Below are 21,543 nucleotides of genomic sequence, written 5' to 3' on the forward strand. Positions count from 1 at the left end.
TAGTGCGAAGTTGCACAAGGAGACAAATAATTTTAAATTGTATATTTTGTGAATGCACAGAATATCAATCTCTTATGGTGATACCTCGAAACAATTGCCACAACATTATTAATGATATTGAAACTACTCTTGCTATTTATGAATTGTATACCTGGTAAGTGGCTATGGTCATCCCACCCTTATCCTAAACTATTCATAATATGCCACCATAGTGTAGTGTAAATGCAACAACACATAATGTGTCTCTCTGTATTTACTTACCATAGCAGATGTTCCTCCCTATAAAGTCCTACTACCTTGGTATTCCTCTTTGGATAAGTCTCCGCTATCATAAGTGGTTCGTTGCCATGACAGTGTTGCTACTATTTGTGCTGCTCTCTGTGATCTTTGTGTAATCTTAGTTATTGTTTGCAGGATGGAAACTTCTATAGTACAGTGGGGTTTGAGAGTTTTCTACTAAAAATCCTGTGTGCTGGAATGGCTCCTGTATCTTCTCTTTCTGAATTTATACTTCAGGTATGAAATAATTAATTTTCTGCTGCACTGTAGTGTTAGTCAATTTCAGTTTTTATTTTTATATTTATATTATATTTATTTTGTTTTTTATATTTATATGGTTGTGGCATCATACACAACCATTAACCTGGCTCAAGGGAGATAGGTCAACTTCCCTATACTTAACTTGTGTAATTCTTGTCTGGCGCATCCATGTTGCGGGGGTGGGTATCCTCCACATCAATAGGCCGGTGTGAAGGAGAGCTAAGTTCAGGCAGGGACCCAGTCTTACGGGGTATAACGTGGAACCCATGCCCAGGGTTACGGGTGAAGACCTTAACGGCATCTTAGACAGAGAAGGAGACTTTTGGAATGGCGAAGATGGTGGATGAGGCAACCCATCCTCTCTGGGGAAAATTAGAGGAGGAAACCACTGCCTTGTGGAGAAGAGGGGTCTTCAAAGGCTAAGGGAGTAAACTCCGAAAGAAAATCCTCAGATGCGTTAGGCTTAGCAGGTCAGCAGAAGAGTAAATTTGTACTTGCTTTCAACTATAATACAAGCCTCAGATGGAAGTTTCAAAATGGACATGGAATTGACAAGTCTCTGGCCACAGTTGCACAGTATGATGGTAATCCTGATGTTCGTGCAAGTGTTAGATCGGAGATCAAAACCCGATTTGGAACAATAAATGTTTTAACAATGAATGGGAAGGAAAATTAATTGATTGACCTAATGGAGAGACGAAAACTGGACATCCTAGGATTAAGTCAAGTAAAAGGGAAGGGAATGAAGAATGGGTAACAGTCAAGAGAAAAGAAATGTAGTGGGATTTGTAGTGAATCAGAATGTTGAATCAATAGCTGAAGTTGAGTATGTAAATGAAAGAATTATAATAATGCACATACATGTAAACAAGGAACTACTGGAGATAGTACAGGCGTATGCTCCACAGACAGGATGTAACGTGGAAGAAAAAGAAGAGTTCCTCAATGAACTGGAAACACATATTGTTGGAGATGAGATCATAATAATGGGACATCTGAATGCTCATGTGGGAACAGATAGAATGGGACATATGAGAATGTTCTGGGCCCACATGGGTATGGTGATAGAAATGAAGATGGAGAGAAACTGTTGGACTTTTGTATCAGAAATAACCTGATAATAAAGAACACACGGTTTATGAAGAGGAATAGCCATAAAATCAGCCAATATAGTTCGGATGGACAGTATGGAACACTCATCAATTTTATAATAACAGACTGAGAATGGGGAAGATGCGTCATTAATACAAAGATAATCCCCATTGAAAGGATGGAGGGTGATCATAGATTATTAATTGTGGAATTAAAACAAGTAAAAATCCATAAAATTGTATTGGAGGAGAAACCAATGATCAGGGTTTGGGAATTGGAGGAGGATAAAAGAATGGCATTCCAAGATTGTATAAAAAGGAAACTGCCTAACACGAAAATACGAATTGGAGAAGAAGAGTGGGACAATTTAAGACAGACCTTTCTGGAAGCAGCAATTGAGGTATGCAGAAAAACAAAAGCAAAGGTTAAGGGAAAGGAGACACGGTGGTGGACAGACAAAATAAAAAAAAAAAAAAAAAAAAAAAAAAAAAAGAAAAAAAGAAAGGAACAAGGTGAAGAAAGAAACGGGTAAGGAAAAGCAAAAATAACATATCAGAGGGATGAGAATAAGATAGAATGGTTACATGTGGAAATCAAAAGATTGAAACTACAAGTAAAGAGGAGTATCAGGGAAGAAAAAGAGAAATGTTGGGGAGAGTTTACCAAAAAAATTGAGCAAGATAGTCGAGGAAATCAGAAACTGTTATACAGAGTAATAAAATCGAAAATAAGTCAAGAAAAAATCAAGGCATTAGAGAGAGAAGATGGATCCATAGTACATAACAAAAAGGGTCTTCAGAAGGTGATGGCAAAGTTTTTGAAAAATATAATGAGGATGACTGCTCGGAGGAAGAAGGAGATGAGAAAATGAAAATAATATATGGAGAAAGAGAAGAGAACCAGACAACATGGTTGGAACTTGAAAGGGCAGTGAAATCAATGACCAAAGGTAAAGCAAGTGGAAAAGACGAATTCAGTGCTGATATGATTAAGGCATCAGGAAGCATTGGACTACAGTGGCTATATCAAGCCCTCAATGCCATATGGAAGGATGAAAGGATACCTGAAGATTGGCAACAAGGAAGCACTGTATCATTGTTCAAAAAAGGAAATAGGAAGAAATGTGAAAATTATAGAGGTATAACCTTATTACCACATGCGCTAAAAATAATGGAGAGTCATAGACAAAAGACTGAGGGGATATAATTGAAACACAGTTAGAGGAAGAACAATATGGCTTTAGACCGAATAGATCAACAATAGATTTGATATTTACAGTGCGAACGATAATGGAAAAAACACCTGGAAAGGAACAAGGAAATGATCTTCGTATTTTTGGATTTGGAAAAAGCTTATAATACAGTTAAGAGAAAAAATGTATGGGAATGCCTACGGAAAAGGAATGTACCAATATCATTAATTAACAAGATAAAAATGTTGTATCATGAGAGTAAACGCGGTGTACAAGCGGGGAGTGGTGACTCTGAAACAAATTATACAAGAAAAGGTCTCAAGCGAGGAAGTGCACTGTCACCATTATTGTTTGTTATATTGATGAATGAAATCATAAAACGTGTAAAACAGAGTATCAGTAGTGATGAAGTGAATGCTTTGGTATTTGCAGATGATGTGGTGATTTGGGGAAAGGGTGAAAAGGAAGTACAAAGGAGACTGGACGTTTGGAATGAAAATCTGAAGGAGTTTGGAATGGTAATTAGTAAAAAGAAAACTGTAATCATGCACTGTGGAAAAGAGAAAAAGAGAAGCCAAGTGAACATAGACGGAGAACAGTTAGAAAATGTAGAACGGTTTCCATATCTGGGTAGCATTATTAATGGAAGTAATTAAATCAACCCTGAAATTAATAACAGACTAGGTAATGGTACAACATTTTATCAAGTCAGAGAGCTTTTATGGGATGACAAAGTACCCAAGAGAACGAAATTAACATTATATAAACAGTATTTCATACCAGTTGTAACATATGGACTAGAAACGCTGGTAACTAATAAAAGACAAGATAGTAAGATCCAAGCAGTAGAAATGACATTTTTAAGAACATTGGTTAAAAAAGCAAGAAGAGATAGAATTCAAAATATTAAAATTAGAGAAGAGCTAAAAATAGAACCGTTAGTACAGAACATACAGAAAGCAAGGCTGAGATGGTTCATACATGTAAAAAGAATGGGAAAGGAACGGGTAGCAAGAAGGGAATTGGAAAGTTAAGGGAAAGAGACCAGTTGGAAGACCGAGAAGATGGATGGATCAGATTTGGAAGGACATAAGAGAAGCTGGATTGGATGTGGCAGAAATAATGGAGCAGGAAAAGTGGAAGGAGAGAAAGGAGTGGAGGAGGCTTGTTAACCACACCTGGGCGACTGGAGTGGGACATTGATGATAATTTTTAAATGTTATTTACATTGGTTGTAAAAAAATCATTTTAGTCACTGGAGATAAAATTATACTTTTCTAGACCAGTGTTTTGTGTAAATTATGAATATATCATCTGTTTATTAATGTCACATACAAATTTTAAATTACACATAATACACAAGAGCCTTCTTTATCCAGCCCTCATTAATGCAGATCTCCGGTTTATCCAGATCGAAAATAATAAAGAAATATTTTTACTTGTACAGTATTTCTTTTACGGGGTCGATTCCTCTTGAATATCTTTTCCGCCAAGGATAGCTAAGGACAGGAATTGGAAGTAAGTCGGCCGCGGTCTATCAAAGGTACCGTTCTGGCATTCACCTGGAATTGAGAATGGGAAACCGTGGACTCTTCTGAGTTCCTTGACACATTTGCATGCATTCCCGGATGCTCGGACGTTGATGTGAACGATGTAAGTGACTGGTTGAAAAATTACTATAATTCAGGCTACGGCATAATGGCAGATGAATAAATCATTGCCTCTTGTTCCTCGGCAGGTAATGACGAGAGTGATGGTGAATTCAAAAGTGAAACCGGAGCTCCATCAAAAGAAACAATGACTCATGGAGATGCAACAATGCAGATGAACAGACTGATGGCCTATTTAGAATCTCAGTAAAATGTCTTCTTGATCATGGTGCGCATAAATGCTATTCAAATGTCAAAGAGAAAAAGGTCACACGTTATTTTAGTGCATAAGTCAGTCTTAAATGTACGAAAGTGTTCTTATATTTTTTTGTACAGTTGAAAAAAGGTATTACTGTACAACTTATGTTAATATATTATATAACATGTACTGTATTTGTTTTTTAGTTTTCCCGGATTATCCAGATTTTTGATAATCTGGATCAGTTCCGGTCCCACTTAATCTAGATAAACGAGTTTCTTGTGTATATTAAATTGTTGGATATACATTTAAATGTTACCAATGCAACAATACACTTATTTAAAAGCAAGATAGCAAACCAAAGATAAACAACAACAACACCACCACCACCACCACCACCACCACCACCACCGCCGCCGCCGCCGCCGCCGCCGCCGCCGCCGCCGCCGCCACCACCACCACCACCACCACCACCACCATATTTGACGCCTTCTGGCTGTCTGCTAGTCAATTTCGACGTTCTGTTTTATTCTAGGCCTACTAGATGGCAGACTGAGTAAACCGAAACTCTTCGGTGTCTATGGCTGAGATTTTTAACGAATTTTGTCGGGTAAACACCAAATGTGTTACCAGAGATCTTTTACATGCCGACATCGTATGACATAGTATGTCGAGTGGTTTTCCCCCTTTCAAAAATCCGACTACCTCTGCCGGGTTTGAACCCGCTATCTCGGGATCCAGAGGCTGACATTCTACCACTGATCCACAGAGGCAACTATAATAATAATAATATCGTCTTGCCATGAACAAAAAAGGCACGATGGAGAAATTGGAGGCTAATGAAAGGAAGATTTTGAGGAAAATCTTGGGTCCAGTCAAAGACAATGATGAGTTCACGAGATGGCACCACCAGGAGTTGTACTCGCATTTGGAGAAAATAACCGACGTGATGCGGAAAAGGAGGATTTTTTATGGACACATGGCCCGAATGAAGTCAACACGGTTAACCAATCGCATATTCACTTTCCTCCAAGAGAGAAAGGCAAAGGGGGCATGGTTCAGTGAGATACAGAAAGATCTGCAGGTGATTGGGATCTCATTTGAAGATATCCAGGAGCGTGACCCACTTAACCCGCGAGGCCTCGCCGCGCGGTCTTTTCGACCGCACATTCATTTATTCACTTGTAATGTGCAATGAACTTACATCTCGTCTTGCTCTTGCTTCTCTTATCCTTCGCTGGAGAGTTGACAACGCTAGTGCAGTAACAGTTAATCTAAATTTGTTGTCCATTGTTACCGGGAGGAAGAAACTCTGACCTCGACGGAAGTTGCGGTCTTTTCCACCGCGCGCGAGGCCTGGCGTTTGGCGTTGTTCTTTTGTTTGTGTTCCGTAAAGATACGTTTGCGTAGCATTTTGGGTATTGAAAAAGAGGCCCAACGTCACCAAACTGTAAATCAGACAGACAATGGTCGCTATGCTTATTGTGACAGAAAGAAGAATCGGAAAACCAAAACTAAATGCATTTCATGTTCACGTTTCATATGTAAAGAGCACACATGGCCATCATGTGTCCAGTTCGCGGAGAAAAGTGTTGAAATCGTACAGGAGGAGGGGGATGATGACTAAATTCTTCAGCATTTGTGAGATCTGGCAAGTTCTGAACGGTTTTCCTGTATTGCACTCAGTGTTAATTTCCGAGATTTGTTTTGAAGCAGTCATAGGTGACGAAAATTACTAATGACTGGTGCATTGGGACTTGAGTGGGTTTTCATTCTTTAATGTTTATTATTGTTTACATTTTACATTTCCCGAGTTCAATTTTTAAACATCGGTAGCCATAAGTTCTGACGGACAGATGTTCAAAGTAGTCAATTGAAATGAATATATCTTTATTTTGTGTCTTGTAGAATATTTTCTCAGCTGATTAGACAAACATTTGTGCAATAAAGCTATGATATGACATTTCGGTGTATTGTGTTCGAAAAAATAATTTGTGCATTAAATAATGGCCCATGGATTCTGTGCGGTCGAAAAGACCGTGCGCGAGTTCTGGCGAAAAAATATCAGTGCGAGTTCTCCTGGGTTAAGAAAAATATCCAAGAACATCAGAGTTTCCAACCAAAGCCAAAGCTGAAAACTGGTAAGGCATGGACGAAAGAGTGAAAGGAGCAACACCGTCTATGAATGAAGGAGTTCTGGACGAACATTAAAGCTCAAGGGAAACCGTTGAAATGACGTGATCCTTAGTTGGCCGAAACGAAACCAGAAGAAGAAATAATAATAATAATAATAATAATAATAATAACAACAACAATAACAGTAATAATAACTACTACTTTACATGCCACTAACTACTTTTACGGTTTTCGGAGATGCCTGCTGGAATTTAGGCCTGTAGTAGTTCGTTCGCATGCCAGTAAATCTGTCGACACGAGGCTGATGTATTTGAGCACCTTCAAGTTACACTGGAGTGAGCCAGGATCCAACTTGCCAAGTTGGGATCAGAAGACCAGCTCCTCAACCATCTGAGCCACTCAACCTGGCAAGATGCATAATACTAAGTATGATCAATGTCTTCAGATGGGAAATACAAGTTGTACCTACACAGCTGCCGAAATGTCCCTACGTTTTCTCTACTATGTTATACAGGGTCTTTATTTATGCTTGGCAGGGACTTTCTCGCTTGACCTTGGCCGCTAGTAACAGTTTAGTTGCCAGCTACCGCGCGTGCGTATGTACGGCAGAATACGGTGCTCAACATTATCATGCATTTTACTCACCATGTTTACAGTTTATGCTCAAAATCATTATCATGCATTATCATGCATTTATCATGCATTTTATTCACCATTTTTACAGTTTATGCTGAAAATGTTCGCCATGCGCTGCCAAACATAATCGGCATCTCCTAATGAAGTTTTTGGTTACTCTACCAAGTTCTTCAGCACTGATGGATGCAATTGCAACCCTTATATTGTCTTTAAGTTTAGTGTGTGAGGGTTGTTCCCATAAACTACATTTTTTTAACATTCATCGCAAATAAAAATCACATGCCGTTAAATCTGGACTACGAGGGGGCCACAGATTTTTACTTATGGTCCTTGTACCAAACACGCTTCAGTAAGGAGATAACGACCTTTATGTCTATTTTTATTGTTTACTGAACCTGTACGTTTGAATCTCTTGGTCAGTTGTTTTATTGTCTGATTGATAGAAGTGTTTCTCCCTGGAAATTTTGCTCGAAACTTTTGTCTTGTCCTAGTACACGATTTTCTGCACTTAATATAAGTATTGTGCAGATATACATGTTCACGTAATGAATATTTCACATACATTACAGCACTATACATAATCGCAATAAAACTCTACACAATACAACATACAGTACGCAGTAGCTTCATTGAACAGCCTACTATCTCGGAGCTCAGCTCTCAGCAACTGCAGGAAATGCTGAAAACCGTGCGCGCCAGCAGCCGGTAGCGGCCTGTTATCGGCGGCCAAGGTCGAGCGAGAAAGTCCCTGCCAAGCATAAATAAAGACCCTGTATTTCCCCCCCACTTTGAATTTTAGTCTCTGTTATTTTGTTTATGGGTATAAAGTCATCGTCGTCGTCGTCATCATCATCATCATCATCATCATCATCATCATCAATGTCCCACTCCAGTCGCCCGGGTTTGATTTTTATTGGTTGTAAACTATAACATATCATCTTATCCTAATTTGAAATAACCTGACACTGATATGTTAACATGGTAGAGATTAATGCACATCATGGCCCGTTTAAACAAATAGGGAACATGATTAGCTCAGTGGGTTAGCAGCTGGCTTCCCTCCCGAAAGGCTGGGGTTCAAAGTCCAGTCATACCTGGGGTGAGATTTTCATCTTATCAATGACTAGTTTAAAATTACATAAATTAACCTAGCCTAGGCCTGTACAAAATTAAATCCATGTCCATATACGGGGATCAGACGGTTGTGAATGTAGAACTGGTGATTAGTTACCCTCATACTGCTGATGTCACATACCCAACACTTTGATGCTCTCTAAACAGTTCTCAATACCGCAAAAATTATGTATTATTTCTGGTCGTGCTATTTGTATCTATTTTAACAAACCCTAGCAAACATACATTTACATCACTAAGACTTAATCCGACTAAAATGCATACATTCTTGGCCCCTGATATGTCTTTTGTCTACTGGTACCGGTAAATATTTAAGCCTACTCAGATTAATCTTGACTATACTTATTACTTTAGAGTGTTGCATTTCCAAACCAGCACAAACGTTTGAATTTAGAAAAAGTGTCTGAGCCAGTTTGACAGTATGTTCCAGAGAACTAAAGTTGAAATTATGTTCCCCAGCTGACTAGAGCAACGGCTGACTGATCATATTTAACTGAAGGGGAATACTTGAGTTAATTTAGTCATAGCTTTTAGTTTCTTTTCATTGTTGTTATACCCTACGGTGTTCTTGTGCTTCAACTGTTCAATTTTACTGGCATTTAATATTTTAATAATACCAATATAGTTGGTCCGTTCTTGGACATTACAAATTTTCCAGCAAACTCATTCCTGGTTGCCAGCATTTCGCTCCAGTGTGATAAGTTGGGCACATCAGTTGGTAAATAGCACATCCACCAAGACACATGGCAAGTTGGCACCCACGGTATGCACTAGCCATGCGTATATTTTTAGGTATAGATGGGCCTTACTGTTCTTCAGATGACATACACTGAGTGTTCAAAAGTCAAGGGAAGGGGTGTCCCATTAGAAAATGTCCCGTGTATGACCCCGGAGATTGCGGCTAGCTGCAGCGTAGCTGAGCAGTCTGTCACAGGCACCAGTGTCGTGAAGATGGCAACACGTTGCAAGTTAACCGCCTTTGAACATGGGTTGATCATCGGCGCGTGGCGCACGGGTCATAGCATTATGGAGATTACACGTGAATTCCGTTTTCTGAGGTCAGTAGTGTCGAGGGTGGATCTCAATATTGCAGAGATGATGTTACCACCCGCGTAAACTGCCACGCGGAAAGACCACAGGTGTTTAACGAACGGACATCACGTCTCCTCCTCCTCAGAACCATATTGGGCGCTCAGTAGGCTGCTGTTAGTCAGATCACCGCCCAGTTGCATGTTAGCAGTCAGGAACCCATTTTGTCGCTATTGTACCAAAACTGCTCTTCCTATCCATTATTTCCCTTAAGACTGGTTACACCTCCCAGCCACATATTGATACACACTCCATCAGACCAATTTTTGTCGAGTTCATTTTCCTCCGCGCATGTGTAAAGGAAAATGTATCATGTGCTACACTCTCATGCGCTCATCTGCTCAATATAACTGGAATCGGGATTCATCGGATCATAACACGCGTCGCCACTGTTTCATGGATCCTGCGTGTAAACAAGATTGTGTCCAGGTGGAAGGTGGCTCAGTTTTGGTCTGGTCTCAATGAGGCCCCATTGTCCAGCTGCAGGGAGCGGTGACAGGTGCACGTTATATGGACATTTTTTCAGACCATCTTCATCCCACCAGGCAAGTTGCCAGTGCGGTTAGGGTCGCACAGCTGTGAGCTTGCATCCAGGAGATAGTGGGTTCAAACCCAGACCTGAAGGTGGTTTTCCAGGGTTTCCCATTTTCACACCAGGCAAATGCTGGGGCTGTACCTTAATTAAGGCCACTCCTAGGCCTTTCCTGTCCCATCGTCGCCATAAGACCTATCTGTGTCGGTGCATCCATCTCTGGCCCTAGATTACCCTGATGGAGATGGCATGTTTCAACTGGACAGTGCGCCATGTCACCACTCTATGGTGGCACGCGGGTGGTTGGTGGTTGGTGAAGTTACGACCATGGATTGGCTCTCCAGAAACCCCAATCTTAATCCAGTCGAGCATTCATGGGATGCTGTCGATGTTGGTGTACTGTCCATGAACCCCGCATTAATTACACAAGACCAATTGGATGCCGTTATGCATCACTAGACCAAGCGCCAAAAGTTGGTTGCGAGATAATCGTTTTTAAATTTGGTTCTATGTGTAAATTCAAGCGAACATAATTTTGCTAAATATGGTATTACTGGTGTTGTAGGATAATAGACTGTGCCTTCTCACCAAATTTCAACATTTTTATACTCGCACTACATAGATTTTCTTGAAGAAATGGCACTTAGTCTACTGATGCAATTTAAGGTTTTTCTCAGGTGCGAATAATGTATCACGATGCTACACCAATAACCCCTAACTGTTGAGTATCTACTGAGTAAAACTTCAAAAAATATAACGTGGCGGCAGCCATGATTAAAAACTGAATCTCCTACTGTCTGAAAAGGACCGCTAAGTGCTTGATCCACCGCGAGCTGCGCCACAGCTCCGGTACATTTTTCAAGTTTTAGATGGAGAAATTCTAGAAGGGAAGCTATTCTCTAAAGTCGTTGCTATAACGACTTACTGATTTGAGGAATTTCAACTTATCTGAGTCAAATACAAATGGTAAGATATGAGCCATTGTAGTCTATACAATTTTTGAATGGATTTTCCTTCACAATAGGCCTATTATATTCTGAGAGTACAGTATTGATGTGATATTTTTAAGCCTATGGGTAAGTTTTGTTCTGCTTGAGACAGAAAATGTGATTAAAGATATTTTCTCCCATAAATACACACAAATCACTGGACAGGTATTAAGATTGTTGCTCTCAGTTCATTCAATCTTGAAATCAGGATCTCCATTAAATCCATCTATGTCATCCACGATGTCAGAATCTGCTTGAAGTTTCTGGTAAAATTGTTTGGCATCTGCAGGTATTAGGTGCATCAGCGAACCAAAGTCTCTTAGTTTAGCTTCAGAGATAGGTTTTCCTTTTGGCCACAGAGGTATTAATGCCTGGTGAAAGGGAACTCTACTTTTCCGTGGTCGTCCCTGTCTTGACTTATTTAGATTTACTTCCTGAGATTCACCATCAAATTCTAGAGAATGATTCTCAGACGCAACCTTCTTAGCAAGCTGCATTAGTAGCATTGTCCTTCTCCTTACTTTTGGAAGTACTTGATACATCGCTGAACTTCATCACTTGATAAACCACTCAGTGTATCACCACGTAAAAATGTCAGCACTATCGAAAACGCAGGCTCCCTCGGTGTCATCCGCGTGCAATGTGAGGAATGTGGCGCTAATGATGAAAACTGGAAAGTTGCATAGTCCACTGATGCAATTTACATTTTTACTGATTCCCGCTTTGTCACTTAGGTTTTCTGTTTACTAACAACTAATGGCCTCTTGTAATGCAGTGGGGAATTTTTTATAAATAGTTCAAGCCTTTCTCTACAAGATGGAGCTAAAATCTCAATTTTCGTCAAATGGCGCTTAGTCTACTGATGCATAACTGCATCCAATTGTGTGTAGCAGTGCAAGATGCATGGGTCCAAATCCCTCCAGAATGATTCCAACTCCTTGTAGAGCCGATGTCTCGCCGTATTGCTGCTGTTTTGAGGGCTCGCAGAGGAGCAACTCGTTATTAACATTACATTCAGTGTCTTCCCATGACTTTTGGCCACCCAGTGTACAAAACTGCCGGAAAAGAAAATACCAAGATGAAACTGGAGAGAATGAAGTAGTAACTCCTATCTCTTTCACTGAAAAACTTTGAATTGGTTTTTTTCATCAAAAGGTACTTGAACACATTGTAAGGGAAACTGTTCAACATCTTGTAAGTAAAACAATTTCCCAGATTTTACTCGCAGCCTTCATGAACTAAGAAATTTTGTGGGGTTTCTTATTTTTTCTGGATGTCACAGATTACCTTCAGAAAAAGTGTATTGGTCGAAAGATGAAGACTTTGGTGCAGACATTTTTAAGGAAGCAATGTTAAGAAATAAATATCTGAAGTTGAAGAGACTATTTCATTTCTGCAATAATGATTTTATCAGTAAAAACAAGAGTGACAAGGGATTCAAGGTATGGCCTCTGGTCAAGGTAATGAATGCAGCTTTTCAACAGTTTGGAGTGTTTGAAGAAGGTCTAGCGGTGGTTGAAATGATAGTGGAATACTGTGGAGATAATGATCTGAAACCATTTATCAAAGGCAAGCCTATTAGAATTGTTTAAAAGTTATGGGCCCTGTTTGGACCTAGTGTTTACTGTTTCAGTTTTAATCTGTATTATGGAAAGAATCAGACTGAGGGTGAAAGACAGGATATGGTACTAGGATCCCTTGTTGTTCTGAACACAATAGACTGTGTGGACAATCCTAAGAGTCACATAGTGTTCTAGACAACTTTTCCACTATCAGAGGCCTCATGATCCATCTCTGATCCGCAGGATATAGAGCAAAAGGTACTGTACAGGAGAATCGAACAGGTGACTGTCCTTTGAAAATGAGTAAGGAGTTGAAGAAAAATGTAGAACCTATTGTCAAAACTGCAATGTGACCCTCTGCATACAATGTTTCAATGTGTGCCACAAGAAATTAGAGTTGATGTACATGACTGCTGTTATGTAAGTCAATAGAGCTTGGAGACTCGATACAACTCCCAGCATAATGATGGGTATTATCTGCTTATCTGTGACACTTATCCTAAATGTTGCTTCCTATTAAAGATGTATCTTAACACTTTTAAACATTTTTGAGTAAAAATCTCTTTAAAAAATAATTTGGGCATTAATGGGTTAAGTTGGTCAATTAACTGTTGTTATGCAGCTATGTTATGCAATCCGAAAGTTCCTCTTCTACTTACAGAAACTCACCAATTTTCGGGCCACAGAATGCTTTATGACACTTGTTGGTAACTTGAACTGCGTTTTTCTCTTTCCACCAGAACCGCATATTGCACTTTGACCCTGAAATCTTTTGGCCCGCTACCCTATCGCTGTGAATCTCGGCATAAGTAATTACCATGAGTTTATACAGTGCAGTATTACTTGCACACTGTGGATTTAATAAGTTAGAATATCACAGAACACAAACAAAATACTTGCATAGAATATAATATGTTCATAACAGACTGCACAGAGCATTACTGCAACAGATCAGCACCAACTCGCACAATGAATTAGTGGAGCGCTAAAATTTGGAAATACCATATTTCAGTATACCAGGTGGTGTCCCTACAAGAGTTCTACCGGGTGGTTTTAATTAAACTGATGGTATTCAGAATGGTACAGCATGGGCTGTGATGTTTGTAGGATTCATGGTGCTGTAAGCAGTTGGAACGTGGTATGGGTGGAGGAAAAATGCAGGAAAGATCAAACACATGATAATGTTGGTCGTGGCATGTTTATTAGGAACTATGGTTACAATAACTGTTCAATATGGGCTCCTCCTGACTCAGCAATTTGCTGCATTCTTTACACGGCAGGGTCAAAGTTGTTCCGCAGCACATCTGGTGAAATTAGAGCGACATGTCATATGCTAGCCTTTAGATGAGGCAGAGGCTGGATATATCCCTGATATAAGAAATGAATTGAAACAAGTTGTCCACTTACATGTGCGGCAAAAACTGATGGGCAGACTCATGGTATTGTGGAATATCTAGGAGGTTTTTATTACAATATAAGAATACAATACAAGAACACACCCTGATAGACACAATCTTATATAAATATCCACACAACCAGAAGTTAAATGGATTTAGGTCGGGGATCTTGAAGGCCACGTATGTGGAAATTGCCTAGAGATGATGTGGTCTTTACTGAAGGTTTCTTGCAGCAACTCTTCCACCTCGTGAACGACATGTAGTGTTGCCCCATCTTGCATGAAAATATTGGTGTGATCGCAGTTGCGTTCTTGCAAAGCTGGAACCACCTGTTGCACAACAATGTCCCTTTAATGTGGAGATGTCACAGTACACTTTCCAGGCCTGTAAGGTGTCAGTTTCCTCAAAGGAAATGGACCAAGAATGAAGGAGCTTGTGAAACCACACCAAACAGTCTCATAAGCTGAGTGCAATGGGTTGTTTCTGCAAAACGTGGATGAGTTGAATCCCATGTGCGACTGTTCTGTGTATTCACTGTACTGTCCAGAGTAAAATGTGCCTCGCCAGTCCACAGAATATCCTCGACCACAAGTTGTCCACTTACATGTGCGGCAAAAACTGAAGGGCAAACTCATGGTGTTGTAGAATATCTAGCAGCTTTCAATTGATGCACAGTATGAATCTTGTAGGGATACCAGCGTAAAATGCACCACAAAATCTTGCGAACTGTTGAGCAGGGGAGAGAAAATTCATGTGACACAGTTTGAGTACTGCTTGCAGAATTTGAGGCAAGAAAATTGAGGGATGGGCTGCTGTCATTGCCCTGGTGCGACACCTAATTCATCTGTTTTCTTGAATTTCTTCATCATGTTCTTTAGCCCATTAATTAATTATCAACGAACATTCAATTCACAAAAGGAATCATAACACGGATCACCAAGCAGCAACCAGGGAACTATCACGATGGTTACTCAGTGACACCAGAAGAACCTATATGTCACAGTTACGGAAAGTTGCGCATTCTGACTGCTTAAAATGCCATATTTTCACCTGGTGGCAAAAGTTGGAACCAATTATTTATCTTACATAATTTTTTGAGGGCATTGCTTGATTAGCATGTCTACAAAGTTTCAGACTCCTGTGATCAACACAGCCTGTGCTGTACCCTCTGAACATCATCATTTTATTTATAACCAACCTGTAGAACTCTTATAGGGATACCAGCAGTGTTACTTGCAATCTGAATTTTGCAACACTCACAGAATTTCTTTTTTGTAATATCTGAAGCCATCTCTTTTCGGTTTTGACTCGGTCAGTGTACGACTGTTAGGTTCTTCAGTCTAATTTATAAACTTTTAAATTTATAAACTACTTGAAAAAGAACACACGTGGGGATAAATGAAAAAGGAAAAATTTAATTAAAATAGAATGGTATGTTTTGTTCTTAAAAGAACATCACCAGATTCTATCAAATCACGCTAAAATATTTAGAAAAGTATAAACATTTATGTTTATTTCCGTTTAATTACTTAAGAACTTGAAATCTGGAAGTTATCTTAACGAAGCCCTGTTTTCTCTCCACTTTAGTGTGGAACACAGAAATGCAAGATACAAGATAATACAAAATGTCATTACTAATGACTATTGAAGGTGGTATGGTGGTGGTGATTATTGTTTTAAGAGGAAGTACAACTAGGCAACCATAACATTATCAGAGAGAAAAAATTGAAGGGGTCAGACACTTAAAAAATGAAGGTATCAGCCAAAGAAAGACAAGGGCCACAAAGGACGTGAAACTGAAAGACTCCCTAAGATTTGCAAACCTAATACCGGTAGGGTCAGAAATGAACAAGAGTTGGTGAAGGGAGGTCGGATAGGATAGTTGAAAGTGAGGAGCTTGCCACAAATTATTGGAAGCAATGCCAGGACTTAGCTAAGGGCTGTATGGTCTCTAATCCACAATTCCAATTCAAGAGCCTCTGAGGCCCTTTTAAGTTGCCTGTTACGTCACGCAGGGTGTACCGTGGGTGTTATTCTACTGCCTCCATCCACAGGGGTTGACTGTTGAAGTCATATCAGTGTAGAATATAGATATTTGTTTGTTCCTTTCCTGTACTGATATTATTGATAACATCAATGTATAGAATTAAAAATAGTGGAGAAACAGTATAGAATGAATATTGCAGACAAAGAAGCTAAATTTCTCTTCTTTTACTTATGAGGGAAGCAAGGACGATTGAAATGTTTTGGTTCTTTTTGTGTTTGTGTTTTGCAGTGGGATTGTGTTTCTTAGTCTGCTTCATCTATTATATACTGTATATTTCTGTTACTGCATTGTTCAAAATTTTAACTGGGGGTATCTTAGTGAAGAGGCAGCTTCTTTATCAGAGGAAGCTCTGGAAATAAAACATTATTTGTATTTTTGTCTTATGTTTTCCTTCCAGGTGATGCTAATGGGTCTTTTCCGTGCAATCTGTGTTGGCTACCTGATATCTTTCCACAGAATCATTCGCAATTGTATGAAGACTAGAGATAAGACGAAGAAGTCTGAATAAGTAACTTGTGGATAATATTCAGCATTTTCTGTATTTTGTGATATTTCTATTTTTGCTCTTATTTCCATTTAATTGATAGATATTACATTGTCTTTTTATTTGGAGAACACAGTTTCATTATAGGTAATGAAGTTATTGACAAATGTAAGGACCAGTGACCTTGTAATATGTGTAATATGTATGCATTTATGTTCTTTATGAGTGCTCAAAACATTCCAAAAAAGCAATTTTAGGCAGAGGGTACCAGTTTTTGCTCAACATAAATTATTCTAAGAAAAGAAAAGTATTAAATCCTGTATTTCTTAAGAAATAATATTTTTCTTCATAACTGTGTTCATGTTTCACGCAAATATAAATTCCTCACTTCTGTGAAACTCATTCAAAGTTACCTGCTTTTGTTGCTGCATAGTAGGTGACAAAAAAAAAAAGAAAAAAAGAGGTACCTAACATACGCTAAAATTCCTGAAATTATGGAATTTTGAGGTATTTGTTACGGTTTATTAGTTGGTTTTTTAAACCAACAATTTGATAGAATTTATTTTGAGCAAAATGGTTCACTATCTGCTTTCATATGTTATTGTTTTCTTTAATATGATTTCCGATAGTCACAGGGAAGTTTGTTTCTTGATACTCTGAAGTTAAGTTTATGATGGTGCTTCTGGTGATTGCAATATTCTAAATTACTGAAAGATATGGAGAGAAACTGTCATGAAAATGTGTGGTTAATTAATATGTTAAGTTCAAGGGGCATTCCAAAGTGAGATAATGAAATGAAGGACACCAAGGAACATGGAAATGTAATGACATCCAAGTAAGAAGAGATCAATATTTGTCTAAGAGAGGTTGGTTAGGAAAGATGAAAGAAAGAAGAAAGTGTACTGTGATACACTTTTCATTTCTCCTCAGTTGTGTGTTGGGTACTAAGTCCAAATTGTACTTCCTCTGAATCATTTGACTGTACCAGTATAATAAAAGACTCAGATTTTGTTTTGAGGATTGAGATCTTGACACACTACTACTATGCCAAATTGCATATCAATGAAATTACAAACTTTCTTTCATTGAAATAAGAAAATAGTTGATCAAGAGGGATTATTTAACGAAAATGAAAGAACAGAATGTAGCAGAAATGATAAGAGGCTGTGTATGAACTCTGCTTGGGCTCCAGATTTCCTGTGTAGTTTTCATCAGCAGTGAGTTGGATTCAGGGTCATTAGATGATTGCTAGAGATTCAGAAGTAAACTGACTCCCTTGATCGGTGAAGATAAATTTGAGCTTCCCCATGCGGGGTATGATGTGATGTTATCCCTCTTAAGACCAGTTTGGAGTTGGCCTTCTACATCGGATATAGAACTACAAATTTCGAGAAGATGTCCAAACTCACAAGAATGAACTTGTTATTTTTGCACTGTTTGTAGCTGCCGCTCTGCTGGAATTCTGGTTTTTTTTTTTTTTTTCCTTATGTATTTCGAGATCTCCCAAATGAACCATTTCGGTTTGAACCCGTTCAACTTTCTCCATGACACTGATTATGCATGAATTAAAGTGCCCTTTTAGTTCGTCCTTGGTGTTATGGCATGTCTCCTGTACCTGGTCTAGCGTCTGCGTTAACTCCCGTGCTGTCTGCACCCAACCTATTGCTCTGTTAGTTCCTGTTTACTAATATCCCATACGGCCTGCATGCCATCTAACTTATGTCCCACCAATATATTAGACTGTTCAAACTTCTGTGCTCAGACGAAACACTAGCGGTCTGCACTCTGCCTGTTTGCTCCTTTAACTTATCTCACATGCAGCCTGCATTTTGTCAAACTTCTCATCATTTGAACACTACTAAGAATGAAGTAGAGAAGGGAAGTAGAGTTTTGTCGTCATCTAAAATATCATGTGAGGGAGGAGGGAGATTGGGCTGTGCTTCTGCGATGTCGTTTTTGATTATATTCCTTCTCTCCAGAGCTTTGCATGAACTGTCAGATTGTGTCACATCGTTACTTCACCAGGTCGTGCTCAAAGACAGACCCTCTAGACAGCGCAGAATAAACATCTTTTCCAAACAAGAACGAGAGGCAAGATGTCCTGTTATGATGACAAAGGAATCTCCAAAGAACTTTTATTATTTGTGCTTGTTGTCCTAATGTTTTTTCTTTATACAGCTGAAGAGGACCACTAAGTGGTTGAAACATGTCCTGTAAGTGCTAATTTATGTTCAATTTTGCCTGAGGCAATAATAAAGTATCGATTAGGTGGTTATTTGTACTAACTTCTTGATTATACTCATCGATACGGTCATAAAATGAACAACTTGTAATATAATCACAAATAACATAAAAAGAGGGCCAACCAGCACTTATACTGTAGCACAATAATTCTATAATGGTCACTCTAGGCCATTTCATACAGCTACTCACTCCTTAACAAATTACCATTTTACATAATTTAAAAATAAACAAACCAAAGCAAAACATGGAAATATTGACTGGGCGGACCGATCAACAACCTGGTGTATTTATTTCCATGAGCCAAGTCAATACGGACCAATATAAGGCCAAAAATGGTCAAATTTGTGAATTCCAAAACAAACGTTCGCTCCCATTTGGCGAATTACACAGTGAGAAAATAAACCTTACATATTGACTGACCTCACATGCTTATTATGCCTGAAAATCTAATCACAAATCACTCCAAAGGAAAACGACGACGACAACACCACCACCACTGTCTCCTAGCTTGAAAGAAATTAAATTTAAGTTACACAGATCCATTTATTTTCCTAGTAACATAATTGAATTTGATGTCTAGTACAATGTTTACCAAATCCTGAATTTCCCAATAAATGTTGCCTATATTAGCCTATGGATGGTTATGTAATGTGGAGTCTAATGAAATCATAAATAACAAATTCTATTGTTTATACAGGGGAACTACAACAATTGTGAGCCCGTTGTGAGTTGGGGACCATTGCTAGTATAGAGCAGTATAGTGTTCTACAGTGTTCTAACTATCAAGTCTAGCCCCATTCAGAAACTAATGTTCATCTAAAATATGTTAATGATGCTCTAAGGAAAACCATCTAAAATGACAAAGAGAAAGAAAACAAGCCTTACAAGTTGGAGCTCAATGGTGATGGGATGATCAGGTACACTAGATGATGCCACCCGAACTAAGATAAAGCTCTCTGGCACTTGGATAAGGCTCTTAAAACTTGGGTGCCATGATGCACCCGCTTGCACCTGAGTACCAGACTAGCATTTATCTCAGGGGTGTTTGGTTCATTTCTAAAACTCTGAAATCAAACTGTATATTCTAATAAGGTACTCAAGCAGTACTACAGGGTAAATGGGGCATGCAAATTTTATAAGGATAAGGGTTCATCCATGATAAAGCAAAGCAGGGTGAGATGGAAGACTCCACAATAGGAACGGGAAGATAACGTGATTGCTCACCATGGGCAGGACCAATTATGTACAAGAAAAATATAATGGAACTGTTTCCTTTTGAAATGCAGAAAGGAGCAATTTATTTACCTGATTTACCGGGCGAGTTGGCCGTGCGGTTAGAGGCACATGGCTGTGAGCTTGCATACGGGAGATAGTGGGTTCGAGCCCCAATGTTGGCAGCCCTGAAGATAGTTTTCCGTGGTTTCCCATTTTCACACCAGGCAAATGCTGGCGCTGTACTTTAATTAAGGCCACAGCCGCTTCCTTCCCACTCCTAAACTTTTCCTATCCCATCGACGCCATAAGACCTGTGTTGGTGCGACGTAAAACAAATTGTTAAAATAAAAAAAAAATACATTCTTAAAGGAACCTGAAAGTGAACAGACAAACCCATACAATATCCATCATACCATCATGTTGACTGTAGCAATGACCAAATGGGGCCAAACAGTGACCTGTGTACTGTGACACGTCAACCCGTATCGATCGAACCACTGACCCATATAGGTTAAACCTATGACCATTTGGGGCCAGGGGCACTAGTGCAAAGAGACCTTGAAGTCGCCTCCATGTTCCCTGAGATGACTTACCCTCAGCGTTATTTACACATATGTAGCCTGGAATCCTACCCAAGAAATGCTATCGTTAACAAGAGGGGATTCGGCGGAAGGACCTTAACCTAACCATCCGGATGTACGAGTATGCCAGTATCAGCTCGTCTAAATGAGCCTTATCTTACTATTTGCACACTTAATTCAACACATAAAATTCTATGAAGGTGTCTCTGAAGCATCACACAATTCTGTCATTCACCAGTCATGGTCTTAATCACAAGGTTTTAGGGACCTTTGCTTGAGAGGGAAGGGTAACTTGTTGGCGTAAAAATAGCCTGACTCTTGGCAACCACCACCACCATTATTATTATTATTATTATTATTATTATTATTATTAACTCCATTTAGCTCCATTTAATTGGGAATAATTAAAATGCCACCACATTATCACTCATGTGGAAATTAACCTCTCTGATCTTTCGGGTCGTAGTACTTGTACTGGGCTGTAATCCCGTGCCCACTCTGTAAATCAGTCTCCATACCCTGTTATCATCTGGCTTCCTCAGGGTTGCGTTCAGTTTGATGTAAGGAAACTAATGTCTAACTTACAAGCTTAAAGGGCTGGAGGAAATAGGCATGCTCTATTCTGCTCCAAAATGAAATTTTCACAGACATAGATATTGAACCTTTTCTGGCCACTACCGAAAGCTAAAGCCAAGTATCCTTGACAACAGATGTGGCAATGCCCAAGGCCGGTGCAGGATTCGAACGCACACTTCTCTGCACCCTTGATCTTGATTACCGGCACTCTTGGGGTGGTTTATTTGAGTCTAGAAACTTATATCTAGC

General features: G+C 39.2%; 1 protein-coding gene across 2 annotated transcripts in view; it reads left to right on the forward strand.

Annotated features, from left to right (window-relative positions):
* The window catches only part of Kdsr (3-ketodihydrosphingosine reductase), a 97,127-nt gene extending 78,980 nt beyond the window's left edge, over positions 1 to 18,147 (forward strand). For both annotated transcript variants that reach the window (XM_067149084.2, XM_067149093.2), the window contains 2 exons: positions 415 to 516; positions 16,592 to 18,147. In XM_067149084.2, coding sequence (XP_067005185.2) covers positions 415 to 516; positions 16,592 to 16,702 — 213 coding nt within the window. In that variant the 3' untranslated portion in view covers positions 16,703 to 18,147. The remainder of the gene's footprint in view (positions 1 to 414; positions 517 to 16,591) is intronic.
* The last annotated feature ends 3,396 nt before the right edge of the window (positions 18,148 to 21,543 follow it).

The sequence above is a fragment of the Anabrus simplex genome, chromosome 1 (assembly GCF_040414725.1).
Source record: "Anabrus simplex isolate iqAnaSimp1 chromosome 1, ASM4041472v1, whole genome shotgun sequence".
Lineage (NCBI taxonomy): Eukaryota > Metazoa > Arthropoda > Insecta > Orthoptera > Tettigoniidae > Anabrus > Anabrus simplex.